General features: G+C 36.3%; 1 protein-coding gene across 2 annotated transcripts in view; it reads left to right on the top strand.

Annotated features, from left to right (window-relative positions):
* The first annotated feature begins 5,460 nt into the window (after nucleotides 1–5,460).
* CD84 (CD84 molecule) overlaps nucleotides 5,461–16,853 on the top strand; it is a 44,203-nt gene continuing 32,810 nt past the window's right edge. For both annotated transcript variants that reach the window (XM_045841569.1, XM_045841568.1), the window contains exon 1: nucleotides 5,461–5,580. In XM_045841569.1, coding sequence (XP_045697525.1) covers nucleotides 5,520–5,580 — 61 coding nt within the window. In that variant the 5' untranslated portion in view covers nucleotides 5,461–5,519. The remainder of the gene's footprint in view (nucleotides 5,581–16,853) is intronic.

Here is a 16,853-nt window from a genome sequence, read left to right as displayed (position 1 = left end):
AAGAGACATAAATGAACATGAACAAATGACCCATGGACAGAGCCAAGGTGAGGTGAGATGGAGGGTGGGAGATGAGTGTGGGTAGGGCATTGGAAAGTGATGGTGGGAAAATGGAGACAACTGTATTCAAACATCAATAAAAAAGGAAAAAATAATAATTAAGGGAGCAGTGAAACATGAGGCTATTACCCTTGTAAACATATATTCAGCCAACATAGTGACACCTAATATATAACAAAAGCTTTGAAGGACTTAAAGAGATCGACAGCAATAGCCATCATAGAGGATTTAATACCCCACTGTCAACAATGAACAGATCATCCAAACAAAAAATCAACAAGGATTTACAACAGCCAAGTGCTGGAAGCAATCTAGGTGACCATCAGTAAATGAATGGATCAAAAAACTATGGTACATTTACACAATGGAATTCTATGCAGCAGAAAGAATGAAGGAGCTCCTATCCTTTGCAACAGCATGGGTGGAACTGGAAAGCATTATGCTAAGCAAAATAAGCCAGGTGGTGAAAGACAAATACCATATGATCTCACCTTTAACAGGAACCTAAAGAACAAAACAAACAAATAAGCAAAATATAACCAAAGACATGGAAATAGAGAACAACCTGACAGTGACCAGAACAGAGAGGGGAGGAAATTTCAGGGGAAAAGGGAAAGGGTTTGCAGGAACAAGTATAAAGGACACATGGACAATAACAAGGGGGGGGGGTGGAAATGGGAGGGAGGTGGGGAGAGCTGGGGGGTGGGCTGGGATGGGGGTAAAATGCAGAAAACCATACTTGAACAACAATTTAAATAATAAATAAATCAATAAATGAAATCAACAAGGATATTGTGGCATTGAATGACACTCTAGACCAAGGGGACTTAATTAATATTTATGGAGCATTTCACCACCAAGAAGCAAAATATACATTCTTTTCAAATCCTATTGATGATTTTCAAAGATAAATGGCATGGTAGGACACAAAACAAGACTCAGTGAAGTCAAGCAAATTGAAATCATTTCAGACATCTTCTCAGATCACATTGGCTTAGAGCTAGGATAAAACTAAAATAAAATTCAAATACATGGAGACTTAAAAACATGTCATTAAACAATGAATGAGTTAACAATGAGATCAAGAAAGAAATCCAAGAGCATCTGGAAACAAATGAACATGAACACACAACAACCCTAAACATATAGGACACAGTGAAAGCCTTCTTGAGAGGGAAGTTCATAGCAATACATGCCTACCTAAAGAAGAAATAAAAATCTCAAATAAAGGGCCTAACCCTACATGTAAAAGAACTAGAGGAACTAAAACAAACAAAGCCCAGAGAAAGTAGAAGGAAGGAAGTAATCAAGATCAAAGCATAATTAAATGACACAAAGGCTAAAAAAGCAATTAAAAGGATCAATGAATCCAGGAGCTGGTTCTTTGAAAAGATAGAGAAAATTGATATACCCTTAAACAGACTCATCAAGAAAAAAAGAGAGTACTCAAATAAATAAAATCAGAAATGATAGAGAAGTTAAAACCAATACCACAGAAATAAAAAATATTTTTATTTCTTCTTTTAAAAAATATTTATTTATTCCTTTATTGATTGATTGATTGATTCATTCATTCATTCATAGTAAGAAATTACTACGAACAACTATATGCCAAGAAAATGGATAACCTGGGTGGAATGGATAAATTTCTAGAAACATAAACTTCCAAAACCAAATAAAGAAGAAGCAGAGAGTCTGAATAGACTGATAACAACTAGTGAAATTGAAGCAGGAATCAAAAAACTCTCAGCACACAAATGCCCTGGACCGGGTGGCTTCACAGGTGAATTTACCAAACATTCAAAGAAGAGGTAACTCCTGTCATTCTCAAACTATTCCAAAAATTCAAGAAGAAGGAAGACTCCCAAACTCTTTGTATTATCCTAATTATCCTTTTTATTAGGCCATTATTATCCTAATTCCAAAATCAGGTAAAGATACAAGAAAGAAAGAAAATTACAGTCCAATATCTCTGATGGACACAAATGTTAAAATCTTCAACAAAGTATTCGCAAACTTGACCCAGCAATATATTTAAAAGATCATATAACATGGTCAAGTGGAAAATATCGCAAGGATGCAAGGGCAGTACAAAATTCACAAATCAATAAACAATACACCATATAAATAAAATGAAAGGAAAATATTACACAATCATATCAATAGATGCAGAGAAAGCATTCAATAAAATTCAGCACCCATTTATGATAAAAACGTTCAATAAAGTGGGAATATAGAGTGCATACCCTTACTTAATAAAGACCATATATGAGAAACCTACTGCACATCATAATCAATGTGCAAAAATTAAAAGCTTTTCCCATAACATTGGGAACAAAACAAGTGTGTCTGTTTTCATCACTCTTATTCAACATAGTACTGGAAGTTCCAGCCACAACAATCAGACAAGAAAAAGAAATAAAAGGCATCCAAATTTTAAAAAAAAGAAGTAAAACTGTCATTATTTGCAGACGGCGTGATAATGTACATAGAAAACCCTATATTCTCCACCAAAAAACTATTTGACCTAATAAGTGAATTTGGCAAAATAGCATGACACAAAGTCAATATTCAGAAATTTGTGACTATAAGGGGACTAAATGGTAACAAAAAGAAATACAATAAAGGTAAAAAATTGATGGCATTTTTGTACACCAACAATGAGCTATCAGAAAGAGAAACTAAGAAAAAAATCCTGCTTATTATAGCAACAAAAATAAATAAATAAAGCACCTAGGAATAAATTTAACCAAGAATATAAAAGACCTATACTCAGAAAACTATAGAATGCAATGGGGTGGGAAGGGGGATAGGAGTGAAAATGGAGACAACTTTACTTGAACAACAATTTTTTAAAAAGAAAGAAAACTATAGAACACTGAAGAAAGAAATTGAAGAAGATACAAATAAATGGAAGCATACACTGTGTTTATGGATTGGATGAATTAACATCATTAAAATGTTCATACTACCCAAAGCAATCTAGAGTCAATGCAATTCCTATTAAAATACCTATGGTGTACTTCACATATCTAGAAAAGATATTTCAAAAACTTATATGGAATCAAAGAAGACCCTGAATAGCCTCAGCAATCTTGCAAAAAAAAAGAAACAAACAAAATTGGAGGGATCACTATACCTGAACTCTACTACAAGGCCATTATAATCAAAAGAGTCTGGTATTGGCATAAGAACAGACATAGATCAATGGAATAGAATGGAGATCCCAGAAATAAACCCATGCCTCTACAGTCAATTAATATTTGAGAAAATGTGCATGAGCATACCATAGAATAAAGATAGTCTCTTCAATAAATGATGTTGGGAGAACTGGACTGATATATATGCAAAGAAAATGAAACTAGACCAACAACATATGCCATACATCAGAATAAACTCAAAATGGATAAAAGACTTAAATATAAGTCATGATATCATAAAAGTCCTAGCAGAAAACAGGGTATAAAATTTCAGATATTCCACATAGTATTATTTTTGCTGGTAAATCTCCTATGGCAAGAAAAATAAAAGAAAAACATAAACAAATGGGGCTTCCTCAAATTAAAAAGCTTCTGCACAGCTAAAGAAAACATCAGCAAAATGAAAAGAGAACCAGCCATATAGGAAAATATATTTGCCAATGATACCTCAGACAAGGGTTTGATCTCCAAAATATATGAAGAACTCACAAGACTCCACACCAGGAAGGCAAACAATCCACTTATAAAAGAGGCAAAGGACCTGAATAGACATTTCTCCAAGGAGGACATACAGATAACCCAGAGACAGATAAAAAAAAAAAACGCCCAACATCACTAGCCATCAGAGAGATGTAAAGTAAAACCACAATGAGATATCTCCTCACACCTGTCAGAATGGCTATCATGAATAAATCAACTAACAACAAGTGATGGTGAGGATGTGGAGAAAAGGAAACCATAGAGCAATGTTGCTGGGAATGCAGACTGGTGCAGCCACTGTGGAAAACAGTATGGAATTTCCTAAAAAAATTGAAAATAGAACTGCCTTTTGACCCAGCAATTCCACGGCTGGTGATATACCCTAAGAATCCCCAAACACAAATTTAAAAGAACTTATGCACCCCTATGTTCATAGCAGCTGTATTTACAATAGCCCAGTGCTAAAAACAGCCTAAGTGCCCATCAGTAGATGAGTGGATTAAAAAACCGTGGTACATTTACACAATGGAATACTATGGAACAGAAATAAAGAAGGAATTCCTACCTTTTGCTACAGCATGGTTGGAACTAGAGACAAATACCATATAATCTCACCTATAACAGGAACATAATGAACAAAATAAACTAACAAGGAAAATAGAACCAGAGACATGGGAACATGAAACAGACTGACAGCTACCAGGGCTGAGTAGGGAGAGGGGGAATGGTGGAAAGAAGGGGGAAGGATTAGAGAAAGAACATTTATGAGTGACCCATGGCATGAACAACAGTGTGGTGATTGACTGTGGAAGCAGGGGTTTAGGCTGGGCAGAGGAGGGCAAAGGGGAGAACAATAGGGGACATCTGTAAAACTGTCAACAATAGAAAATGTTGCTTGGCTTCTGGGCTCCAATATTTATACTTATTACCACCTCTGACACCCTACATACATACAAAGCCCCTGTTATCTTCTAACAGGCAAGTAGAGGGCCTCTACTAGAGAACAGTCCTGTGTTTCACTGATCTCAATCATGATATAATTATATTAATTATATTATATGTGTAATTTATATAACATAATTATGTATATATAATTTACATATACATAATCTTATGTTACATAATTTTATGTAACAGAAATAGGATATCATTATTATATAAAATAATTCTATGATATATTTTATTAATTTCATTTTATTTATTATATAGCATAATATAACTATAATTATATAATATTAGTTGCTACCATTTATTAAGCTCCTATCACATCAACGCATTCTTTGTATTCTCTATCCCCACCACCTTTTTCCTAATAATGCTAACTTATTCTTCATATCTTTCTCAGCTTGGTTGTCAGTTCCTTCAGAAAGACTTCCCCACACTCTCCTAGCCCAGTTTAGACACCCTTCCCATTCTCCACATTTTCTCTATTGAAACATTTATTACACTATATTGGAATTGACTGTTTAATTGTTGTTCTTCCCAAAAAGGGGAGATCATTTGTTGCCCTTTATATTGCCAGTGACCAGAATGGTCCCTGACACATGGTAGGCATTCAATAAATATTAATTAATTAACTAATTAATTAATTAATGGTAAGCATTTTACATTCCACAATAAGGAAAAATAGGATCATAATACCTAGACTATATATACCACTGTTTCCTAAATCAGTTATCTCACACTTCCTTTTTTAAACGCAGCTATAAAAGGCAAGAATGTGCAGTCAAGTGCAACTGACTGTCTGCTAGGAGAGTGCCATTCTTGGCACAGTCGTTTATGCCCTGGAAGAAGATGGCTCAGCATTACTTATGGATCTTTCTCCTTTGCCTGCAAACCTGTGAGTTTTGACCTTTGCTAATCCCCTCCCAGTTTTCTATTAACTTTTTGAAGTTGCCCTTGAAAAAGACATTGAAATGCCCATTTGATCTCTTTTAACACAAACACCCTGGGACTCAAAAGGAATCCAACTGGCTGAGGAGAGACTTAAGGTCCAACCTAAATGTTTTTCAGCTTTAGAAATTGAATTTCTAACTTTTGCCTGTGTCCGGTCTCCAAAGAGCTGAGAAAAACCCTTCTGCTCAGGAGAGTCAGTAATTGGTACACCTGTGCAAAAAAAAGAATAAATAATCCAAAATCTTGAATAACTTAAAAGCAATTTTTTGAAATTATAGTGTGTAATCTAGTTTTTGACAGAAATATGCTTTTTCCAATTTTATTTCATTCCTCTATCAAATTGAGTGGTGCGTAACTATAATTATCATTATAAAAACTTTATCTCTAGATACTATCTTTGTTTTCAAAGCATATTCAGAGCTATTATTCTGCTTCTATCTTTCAAAAACTCTCTAAACTAAATGGTAAGAGGTTATTTCTATTTTACAAATATGTTACATTAAAAATGAAGAACTTGAAGTAAAAACTCTGTTCTTCTTACTTATGCTTAACAGTAAACTACAAAGGAAAGATGAATATTGCTTTTGCACCCCCAAAAATGATATAACATTAACACAGCTCTAGGTGGGTTTCTGTATTGCATATATTATTTAATTAAATCCAAACAATTGCCTTGTTTATATCAAAACTGACCCTTTTTATCACTTTAAGTCTACTTATATATCTCTTACCAGATCTAAAACTGCACTATCAAATTCCTGACATGAGTTAGATTACAGAGAATTTAGTGGCCTAGGATTTCCTTAGAAAAGTAGAATAAATGCACTATGGTCTCTTTAGTGTCTTTGACCATTTAAAATTGTGGCTTTTTCAATTTGAGCTTCATGGAGATTGCAACCACTAGGCCAGTCAAGTATTTGGAGCCTATGCTAGTCACCCTTGCATGGCAGGCATAAAATGCAAGTAGATGCAGGAAAGAGAGAGAAACTAAGCAGAAATCTAGCTATGTCCCTAATCTCATAGAGAAAGGTGGCATTTGGTATATTACTTAATTTGCAAAGTGTTCTACAATTCTCATGTAATTCTATTAAAACCATTGAAATAAGAAAAATAGATATTATTATGCAAAAAAGTATAAATTAAGATTCAGCTTAAACAATTCACCTGAAGTTTCACAACCTAGAACTGGTAGTAGTGAACACAGACTTTGTTTCTGCTAATCCCAAGCTATAGCTCTTTCTGCTCCACACTCTTTCTGACCTCCTCACTCATTAAGTTTTTAAATCCTTGATGCTCTTCAAAGGATTAACACATGGTAAGATAGAGGCAGTTGTTATGATACACTTGCCTCATTTCATGAACCTGAACTCAAATTGTCAGATCAGCTAGTAATGAATCATTCATCCATTAGTTTTGTGACTTTGGGAAAGTTGTATAAGCTCAACCTCTTATTTTGACTTCAAAATAGGAAAACTTTTTGTTTAATTTTATTTCAATTGTTGTTCATGTACAGTTTTCTGTCTTTTACTCCCATCTCAGCCCACCCCCCAGCCCTCCCCACCTCCTTCCTATTTCCACCCCCTCTAGTTTTTGTCCATGTGTCCTTTATACTTGTTCCTGCAAACCTTTTCCCTTTTCCCCTGAAATCCCCTCCCTTCTCTGCTCTGGTCACTGTCAGCTTGTTCTCTATTCCCATGTTTTTGGTTATATTTTGCTTGTTTGTTTGTTTTGCTGTTTAGGTTCCTATTAAAGGTGAGATCATATGGTATTTGTCTTTTACCACCTGGTTTATTTTGCTTAGCATAATGCTTTCCAGTTCCATCCATGCTGTTGCAAAGGGTAGGAGCGCCTTCTTTCTTTCTGCTGCATAGAATTCCATTGTGTAAATATACCATAGTTTTTTGATCCATTCGTTTACTGATGGGCAAATGTTATACATGAATTACCATTTTGATTCTCAAAACAATTCTCTTCTACTAAGTATCAACCACTGGAAGAGAATTGTTTTGAGAATCAAAATGGTAATTTGTGTATAACATTGGGCACAGGACCTGAATATAGTAAGACCTTAACAAATATTAGCTAATGCTGTTGTTTTTCACACTTGCTTTCACATAGTATTAGGAAGATCCAGGGCTTTATTGTACAGACATCCTTGGCAAGACTTCTCTGTTTGAGATGATCCAAGCATAAACAGAAGAAAAGGTGGTGGGAGTTGTGAGCTCAGGTGTAGTATTTCGGGTTCTGGACAAAACAAGGGTGAGATATTCATTTTGTCAGGAACCCATGAAATCAAGGACTGGGACTTGTTTTTACAGAAGTAGAACCGGAATTACTTTCACATACCATTATCCTTTGCTAAATGGATCTCTTTGCTATTCAAAAGTTACAAAATGATTACTGAATGATTGATCGAATTAATAAAGAAGAACACATCCAAAAAGTACTCTTGGTTACTTATAACAGAGGTAATATCTGACTATGTGCAAAGACTGTTATTGAGTAAATGCTGTGGAAATAAATACTGGCTGGCTTAATTTGGCAAATAACTAGAACTCAGAGTCCACACAATAATTTATTTTTAAAAATTTAATATAAAAATATGCATTAAAATAAAAATAAAAATAATTGTAAAAACTTTTTTTAAAGTTATTCCACAAACATTTCCTGAGTACAAAATTATACCTGAATCCCTCCTGCTGCTGTTTCTGGCAAATGTTTAGCAGTGGGCTATGAATCAACTGATTTCATGCACTTTCCTGGAACTCAGGGCAGTTGAAACAGCTGAGAAGCAATGGAAAAGGAAGTTAGAATTTCCATTTTCTCTTGAAATTACTGAAATAAGAGAAGTCTAAGTGTGTAAACTCATGACTTTTCCATGTTGGAAATTTTTTCTTTAAGACCCAAGATTCACAGGCTTGTGTTCTAATCTCAACTCACTAAAAATAACTTGTGAGCCCTGTGATTCTGACTGTCTCTTCAAGTATCCTACTAGCCACCCACCCTCTTAGGGAGAAGACAATCAAGTCTACCACTTTTGCTCCATGTTCATTTTCTCTATGTGTTTTCTTTCATAAAATTTTAATTCTTCTTTTTCTCTACACCATTTTGTTTAAGTTTTTTAAACCCCTCCGACATCAATAATACTACATGTCTGGCATTACTCTAAGTAGTCTACATTTATTATTTTGTTTAAATCTCACAATATCCTATTAGATGAGTACTATAAATACTCAAGTTTATAGGTGAAAACATTGAGACACAGAGTTCTGGCACTCATTAAGCCAAAGACTTGAGCACTCATTAAGCTCAAGTCTTTGAGCAGACTGCTACCAAAGTGGAGGAAGTAGGATTTGACCTCCAATGTCTTTAGCCTTAACCACTGAGCAATACTGATTTCATCCATTTTGATGCTGAAGTGGAATAAAATATTGTCCTTACTATTGATTGTTTTCACATTTTGGGATTTGTCAATAAAGAGTGGTGATTTATTCCCAGCAACACAGGATTATTCAGTGAGAGACTGAGCCTGTTTCTACACCCATCTATAGAGAGAATGGGGGTTATAAGACAGGCTTTTGTCAATAACAAAAGTTTAGGCAGGCCAACAACACAGAATATCCAAAGAAATGACCATATCTAGATATGATTCATGCATCATTCACATCAGCATGATTTGGATTGGCTTAACTTTGCTTCTTAACAACAAAGGTTTGATATCAACAAAGTCTTGACATCCTGTTAAATGGAAAGCACAGTCATGGAACATTCCAGCAGAGGTGAGTGGGCCCATCTGGATATCTGTCCATGGATAACTTGGCACCAACCATCATCCAGGGAGGTTAAAGATAGTTTTTGTGCCTGGTGAAGAGTCCTGGTAAGAGCCATTTGCCACCAGTCCAAACTCCTTCAAGATGACAATAAAGACTCTGTTCTAGAAAGAGATTTGAGCAGACTGCTACCATGAACATTCAGGAAGGGCTCAGAGGCAGAAGACCAGTTATAGAAATGGAAAAATATATTCCACATGGGGAAAACTAAATATCAGGTAAATATCAAAAATCCTGTTTCCAAATAGAAACTCAGAGCTGCATCCTTGTGATAACATAGGACTCCAGTAGGAGGGGGTAGAGACCCACTGCATCAGCCTGATGGGTTGAAACAGCCCTGGAGATCAATATGGTGACCGGACAAAACAGGTGGAGTGAGTTCACAATAGAAGCACAAAAGTCATCACTGGCCACTCAGGCTACTCAAGTATTTCCTGGGTCAAACCTTTCTTGTCCTGAACCTCAGAGAAAGTGTGAATCTGCAAGTTTGAGGTTAACTACATTCATCTATGTGGAATCTGGAAAAGAAAGAGATATAAGCAATCAGTTGGGTAACTGATGTTGCTAGAGCTTGTATCCATATTTTCTTTGCTATACTCAATTTTTGATTATACAATAAGAGAGGGGAATGGATAAAACAATGGTTGGCCAGGAACTTATCTCTCTTTTAAGAAGTTGTATGCTTGTATATTTGTTTTGAAGAAGTAGATTTAATTCAACCTAAATCTTAATTAAAATTATATAAATTTTAAAATACAGAAGAATACACTATTGTACAGGAGTGGTAGTTTAATTTTTTTAAAACCTCATAACCAAGGACTTTCCAGCCTCATGGAGAATGACACAAAACTAGCCGCTCAACCCTCTGCTTCCTCCTTCCTCTACTTCCCTTCACTCAGTATGGCCAGTTATAACCAACTCTCTTTTGAGTGCCACAGGGTACAATTATCTCTAAATTGCCCTTCAAGGCCTGCAATGTTTATGGTGGTTCCATCATCATTCATTCATCTAGGAGATAGTAGATGAGAGAAGAGGGAGGGAAGGTTAGCTACTGCCAAAAAAAAAAAAAAAGAGAGAGAAAACAAGAAATGCTTACTTGAAAGATCCTTTAAAAAAAGGAAGGGGGGGTTAAGAAACTATTAAGCAACATTACACTCTTCCTCATTTCTACTCTCATTAACAGCTATATGTTTACCTTCTCTAACATCTTCCCAACATAACTCTTCTTTGTCCCATAAGAGTTGTCTGGGAGTATTATTTTAATCTCTGTAACAATGTGCTCTTCATTTCCTATAACAAATATATAAAGTGCCTAGTATATGCCAGGCACTTTTCTAACAGGTTTACAAACATTAACTCATTTAAATTTTACAACATTTCTATGAGGTAAGTGCTTCTATTAGCTTCATATTAAAGCTGATAAAACTGAGACGCAGAGAAGTGGTTAACTTTCACAAGGTCTTATTGCTAGTACCTGACAGAGCCAAGATTCAAACTCTGGGTAGCCTGGGTCTTTCTTACTAAGTCATAGTGCTTCACAAGGGAGTAGACAGAAGGTGCTTCTCATGATAAAACTCTTTTGGGCATCTCTAGCTTCTTCTTCCTTGGTATACACGTTTGAGAGCATATTAATTTCATTTAATCCTAACTCTTCAAGCAGTACAACATATATTTTTTATTTCATTTACCAACTAGAATTTTGAAACTTAGTTTGTAAGTGACTTATTTGTGTCATTTAGCTAGTCAGCAACAGAGCCTTAACTAGAACATACATCTTGTTGCCTCATTCAGTACTAACCACTCTGCAAAGCCACATCCTGTGGATCTATGCAAAAAAAAATTTTTTTGCGAATAGCATGAGAGTATTGTGGTGGAAAGAACTTACAGTTAGCCAACTACTCCTTCTTATTTATCAATTTATACCCTGAACCTTCCACACCAGAACACAGGGACCAGTCAAGAGTTCTCTCTTGCTCTCATTCTTTCTCTTGTTCTGAGTCTTTCTACCTTGTTTTTTGGGGGTTTTTTTTGCTGCAAAAGGGGGAATTGGGTCAGTAGCCAAAAATTATTCATTCTCTTAACAAACATTTAATAATCACCCACTAAGTGCTAGGGAAATAATAATAACCAAAACAGATAAAGATTCTGCATTCATGGTAATTACATTCTAGTGGAGGTGGGGGCTAGGGAAGACAATAGATATGCATATACAATACTTTTGTATTGATAACTGCTATGAAGAAAAATAAAGTAAGGCAAAGTAGAAGAGAGTGATTGGAGGGAATTGCTGCTTTAAATATGGTGATCAGGAAAACTCTCTGATGGGATGACGTTGGAGCAGTTTCACAGTAATGGAGTGCTACAAAGAGTGTTGTTGTAGAAAAGGAGGTCAGCAAATACAAAATCTCTCAGGCAACAGCAAGTGTGCCTGGCCTTTTTGAAGAAAGAGGGCCAGTATGGTTGGAGTGAGGGTAGGAAAGAAAAGTAGGAGCTGAGGTGGAAGAGGGAGTGGCCAAAACAAATAGGACTTAGGAGATAATGGCAGAGTATGATGCACTAGGGAGTCCTCTATACCCACAAGTGTACATCATCTTTGTTTGTAATAGAATCTAAGGTGAACTATAAAGTTTTAGGTCTAAATGCCCTCTTCATTGTCATAAATATTTTGTGTTTCAAAATCTCTTTGGATTCCATCCCACACTTCTTTAGTAAGTTTCTCTTGATAAACTCTAAAGAATTTCCCTGTAGCCAGTTAAAGTCCCCTTACCCTATCAATATTTCTAACACAGAATAAGTTTCTGATTGTTTTCAAATACCTTTCTTTTTCTCATAACCTCTGTGGTCTCCTGCCAGCCAGTGGTTTTTGACAGTTACTTTATCATGAGCTGGATATTTGTAAAGTTCACCCATACACATGGGTTCATCCAGGGAAACAGGACTTATCACTAACAACACAAAAGGGTTTATGGGGCTGGTAAAGGTACCCAGCTTTCCTTCCAGGAAGGGAAGACCAACTTCAATAAATAGCCTGTCTATAGTGTTCTCTGTCCAAGCTGGTGTCATTCTCCCCTTCGGTTACCTCTCACAATAACTACCTAAGGGGCAAAATAAATGTATTTTTACATTTAAGCCCATGCTCCAGGGTTCCAACTTTTTCTAGACTTTGCTTCTCCTTGAGATGTACTGCCTATCTCCTATGCTTCCCTTCTGTGGCATATGACAGTCAGAAAGCCACACTCACTGGGAGATGTTATAAATGTGAGTGACCTCTTCACTGGATTCCCAAGGCTGCTCAGCAATCTTTTCATCCCCTTAATAAATTTTGGATAGACCCCCCAGGATGTTCCTTACAGTAGCATATTTTCAAAAATTTTACATCCATCAAAATAATAATAGCAACTAACACTTATATGTGACAAGTATTATGCTAAGTGCCTTATCTTCATAATTACAGTTGATAATTACCCACATTTTAGACTAAGAAGCCTGAGGATCAGATAATTTCAATATTTTTCTCAGGATACACAGCTAGGTTCAAATATACCATGATTCAAAGCCTGTGCCCCTAATATTTTAACTTCCTAGCTAGTCCTATCCCTGCCTCTTCACTCTTACCCAATAGTCTCACCCCCTACATTACTGAAGAGATGGTCCTCAAGCATGACTGTCTTCTATTTTACCCACTCTACTCCAAAATGTTTACTACATATTAAGTGCCTTCTACATGCGCTCACAGCCATCCATGATACAGGCATAATTACATCCTATCTTTTAGTAAAGTAAGATGAGAGACTCAGTAAATGTCAGAGACTGAACCTGGCTCAAAATTGTGTTCCCTTCACCATACCAAGAGACAGTTTTTCTATCTCCACCCTCAATAGCACCTCAAAATACCCCTATCCTTTCATTTTTCATTTCCACTTCAGATGAAGGAATAACCATCCTTTGATTGAAAACCACATCCCTTCCATCTTTAGGTCCATGACAAGCATTAGTGGCCTTTGTATCATGCACTGTGCTGGGACAGGGGATTTGAAAACAAGGTCCCTGTGCTAAAGTCATTCACAGTGCCTATAAACAGACACATAGATTTATGACTACCACACAATTTGGCAAGTACTATGAGAGAGAAACATAGGGCTTCAGAAAGCCCATGAGTCAGAGCAACTTACCTAGAGCAAGTCTCTCCCTCCAGGGAAATCTCTATCTGCTCTCCCTTCCTACCAACATTTCCCTACCAATTTCTTCTATTTTAAAACAAAATCACATTAAATTCATTTACTTTACTTTCACATTACTTTACTTTCTCACTACTGTTCTATTTTATAACCTTTCTTCTTGTCAAGCTTCTTCACTATTTTACCACCTATTGTTTCCTCATTCCTTTATACATTTGCCTTCATTTGAATCATCTTACTTGCACTTTATCCTTAAAACCCATCAATAATCTCCCACGGAACAAATCTAAGGGCAATTTTCAGTCTTTATTTCAATTAAACAGTATGAATCTTTAGAAATCAGTAACAACCTCATTTTGAGACTCTTTCTGCTCTTGGGTTCCATGCTACAGCTACTCTCTACTATTGGTGCCTCTCTTGCCACTTGGACTGTGTGAGTGTGTGTGTGTGTGTGTGTATAGCAATATATATATTTATATAGTTTATCATATATATGATATATATATGATATACCATATATACCATGGTGTATATGGTACTACACACACACACACACACACACACACACACACACTGTTCACAAGGCTCAGCCTAGAACTTCAGCCATACTCTTCCTAAATGACCCACCTCTCCTTCAATCACCTCCTCTCTGTGGAAGATTCCTAAACCACTTGGATTTTAGTCTGATAGCAAGTGACAGAGACTCAAAAATAAAAATAGCACAAAGATAAAAGAAGTTTATTTCACATTCATGTTTTTAAAAATCCAGATTTGGCAGTTCCATTGGTAGAAGAATACACAAATTCATGAGGAATCCATATATTTTTAATCTTCCTGCTCCACCATTCTCTGTACTTGCCTTCCTCTTCTTGATCCAAAATGTCTAAGAACCACTTGCCCTGGCATTCAGCCTACAGGAAGCAAGAGAGAGATAAAGAAAGCAAAGTTCCCCTTCTTCAGAACAACACCACTACTTTCATTGTATTGATCTGAACTTAGTCATATAACCAAACTTAGCTAGCAGAAAGCTGGGCAATATAGTCACTGAGTGACTCTATGCTATGCTACAAATTAGGAATTCTGTTACTACAAAAGAAGCTCTAAAAGAAAAAATATTAGAAAAACAACTAGAAGAGGCTACCACAGCCACCTCCCAAACAATACTTTAAGATAATTCTCTCTCCTTATTTTTCATTCTTCCAACTTCTACTTAGATGGTCCACCTCAAATTCAATATTTCTAACAACAAACTTGTCTTCTACTTTTGACTTTCTTCCAATTGGTTTTCTACCAACATAAAGTAGACACTCAAAATATATTGTTGGACAATTTAATGCTATTAGATGTCATTATTACTTGCCTTTCTTTGTGCTATCTTGCAAATGTAGTCCTTCCTTTCCATTTCCATTATCATCCCCTGGTTAATGCTCAGATGGTTACAATAGTCTCTGAAATGGTCACTCAAGCCCACTTCTCTTTCTTCTTATTCTTTTTCTATACAACATTACTATATTACTATGATCCTAAAACATCATTTTTATCTTCATTCTCAAAAACTTTGATAGCTGGCCTATGTTTGTGGTATAGACAGCAAACTCAAAGCTCTCCCTAATCTAAACTATATCTCTTTATATCTACAGTTTTATTTCTCTCTACTGTTACTACAATCTATATTCATTTAAACTACAGTACACATTCTCCTGCTTTTAAACTTTTGTTCAGAATCCAAGGACATGAAACACCCAGTTTTTCCCCTTTCTATACAGTAAAATTGTACTTGTTCTTCAAGGTCCCCCTTAAGTTCTATTTTCTTCAATAAGTTTTTTCTAACTTCTATAGTTTGAAGTCATCTTTTTCTTCCTTGAGTTCCTACTGAAATTACCATCTCAAAAATAACTAACATGTATTTTGCCTTGATGGTTAATGAAGCATTTCCACTCATATTGTATGATTTGCTGACCACTAATTATGCAGGGCAAATTTTATAGCTACTATTTTCACTCTATAAATGAAGTAAATGAGACTCAGAAAGGTTTTGAGATTTTATTAAGGTTGCTCAGCTCATAAGTAGAAGTACCAGCACCCATGCCTTTAGCCTCCCTATCTTTCCACTACATGCTATAGTATTATAGCTACCTCTCTCACATCACAGGTGGAATACCTGCAGGTGGCAAAATCTTTATCTTATGTCTGTACAAACCCTGTACCATTTCTCAGCAAGCCCAGAATTCCCAACAACACCAGCAGCACAAATAGCATTAGGCTTCCCCAAGCTTCTTCTGCCTGCCACCTACTCTGCCTCATTATTCTTTGACACCCAGCATCACTTCCTGAATGACTTGCTGTGGAAGATAAGACATAATTTTAAAAACAACACCACACATCTTCAACTATTTTGTGGCTGCACAACTGCACTAATAGTAAGAAGGTTTCCGTCTTAGCAGGCTGCCTACACACTTCCTGGGGTTTGATGAGAGACAACTCACTAAAATTATGAGTGTGCCATGCATTGCATGCATCTTCTCACACCTGACACTAATATAAAGAGCAGAAGGGCAATCAGGTACTAGGGGCCTAACTTCTAAAATAAAATCCTTAAACACACATGGAAGATCTGGCACCAGGACCAGCTGTATAATTTGCAGAACCCAGTACCACATGAAAATGTGGGGCTCCTTGCTCAAATATTATGAAAAATTTCAAGGTGGCACAGCATCATCAGGTCAAGTTTGGGGTTTTCCAAAGCTCAAGGCTCTGTGGGACTACACAAGTCACATACCCATACCTGGGACATTCAGGGATTCAGGCTGGGACACTTCACATTCCCCTCAACCAGACCTCATCAGCCCAGTGGAACAATGTACCTGGAGAGAATTAATGTTCAAAAAAACAGATTTTGGTAAACTATGACTCCTGCCACTGAAGAAAACCTTAGTTTCTCCTCTGTCTCCCAATGGTGGGTTCCTTGTGCTCTTACCACACATCATATTGCATTATTTTTCACTTTTGCACACATCTGTCTTCCAGGACTGCAGCCATGTCCTATTCAACCTTGAGTCCCTAATACAGATCTAGCAAATAGTTAGCACTTAATAAATGTTTGTAGATGAGGGTCCTTAGTCTCTTCCTCCCCTCAGGACCTTGTTACATATCTGACCCCCAACTAAGTCATCAGACCTTACCTGGGATAGTCCTCCTCAGGGAAAATC

The sequence above is a fragment of the Phyllostomus hastatus genome, unplaced genomic scaffold (genome assembly GCF_019186645.2).
Source record: "Phyllostomus hastatus isolate PE091 unplaced genomic scaffold, TTU_PhHast_1.1 phas_contig_36, whole genome shotgun sequence".
NCBI lineage: Eukaryota > Metazoa > Chordata > Mammalia > Chiroptera > Phyllostomidae > Phyllostomus > Phyllostomus hastatus.
Note: the sequence above shows the minus strand (reverse complement) of the source record. Positions and strands in the feature narration are given on the sequence as shown.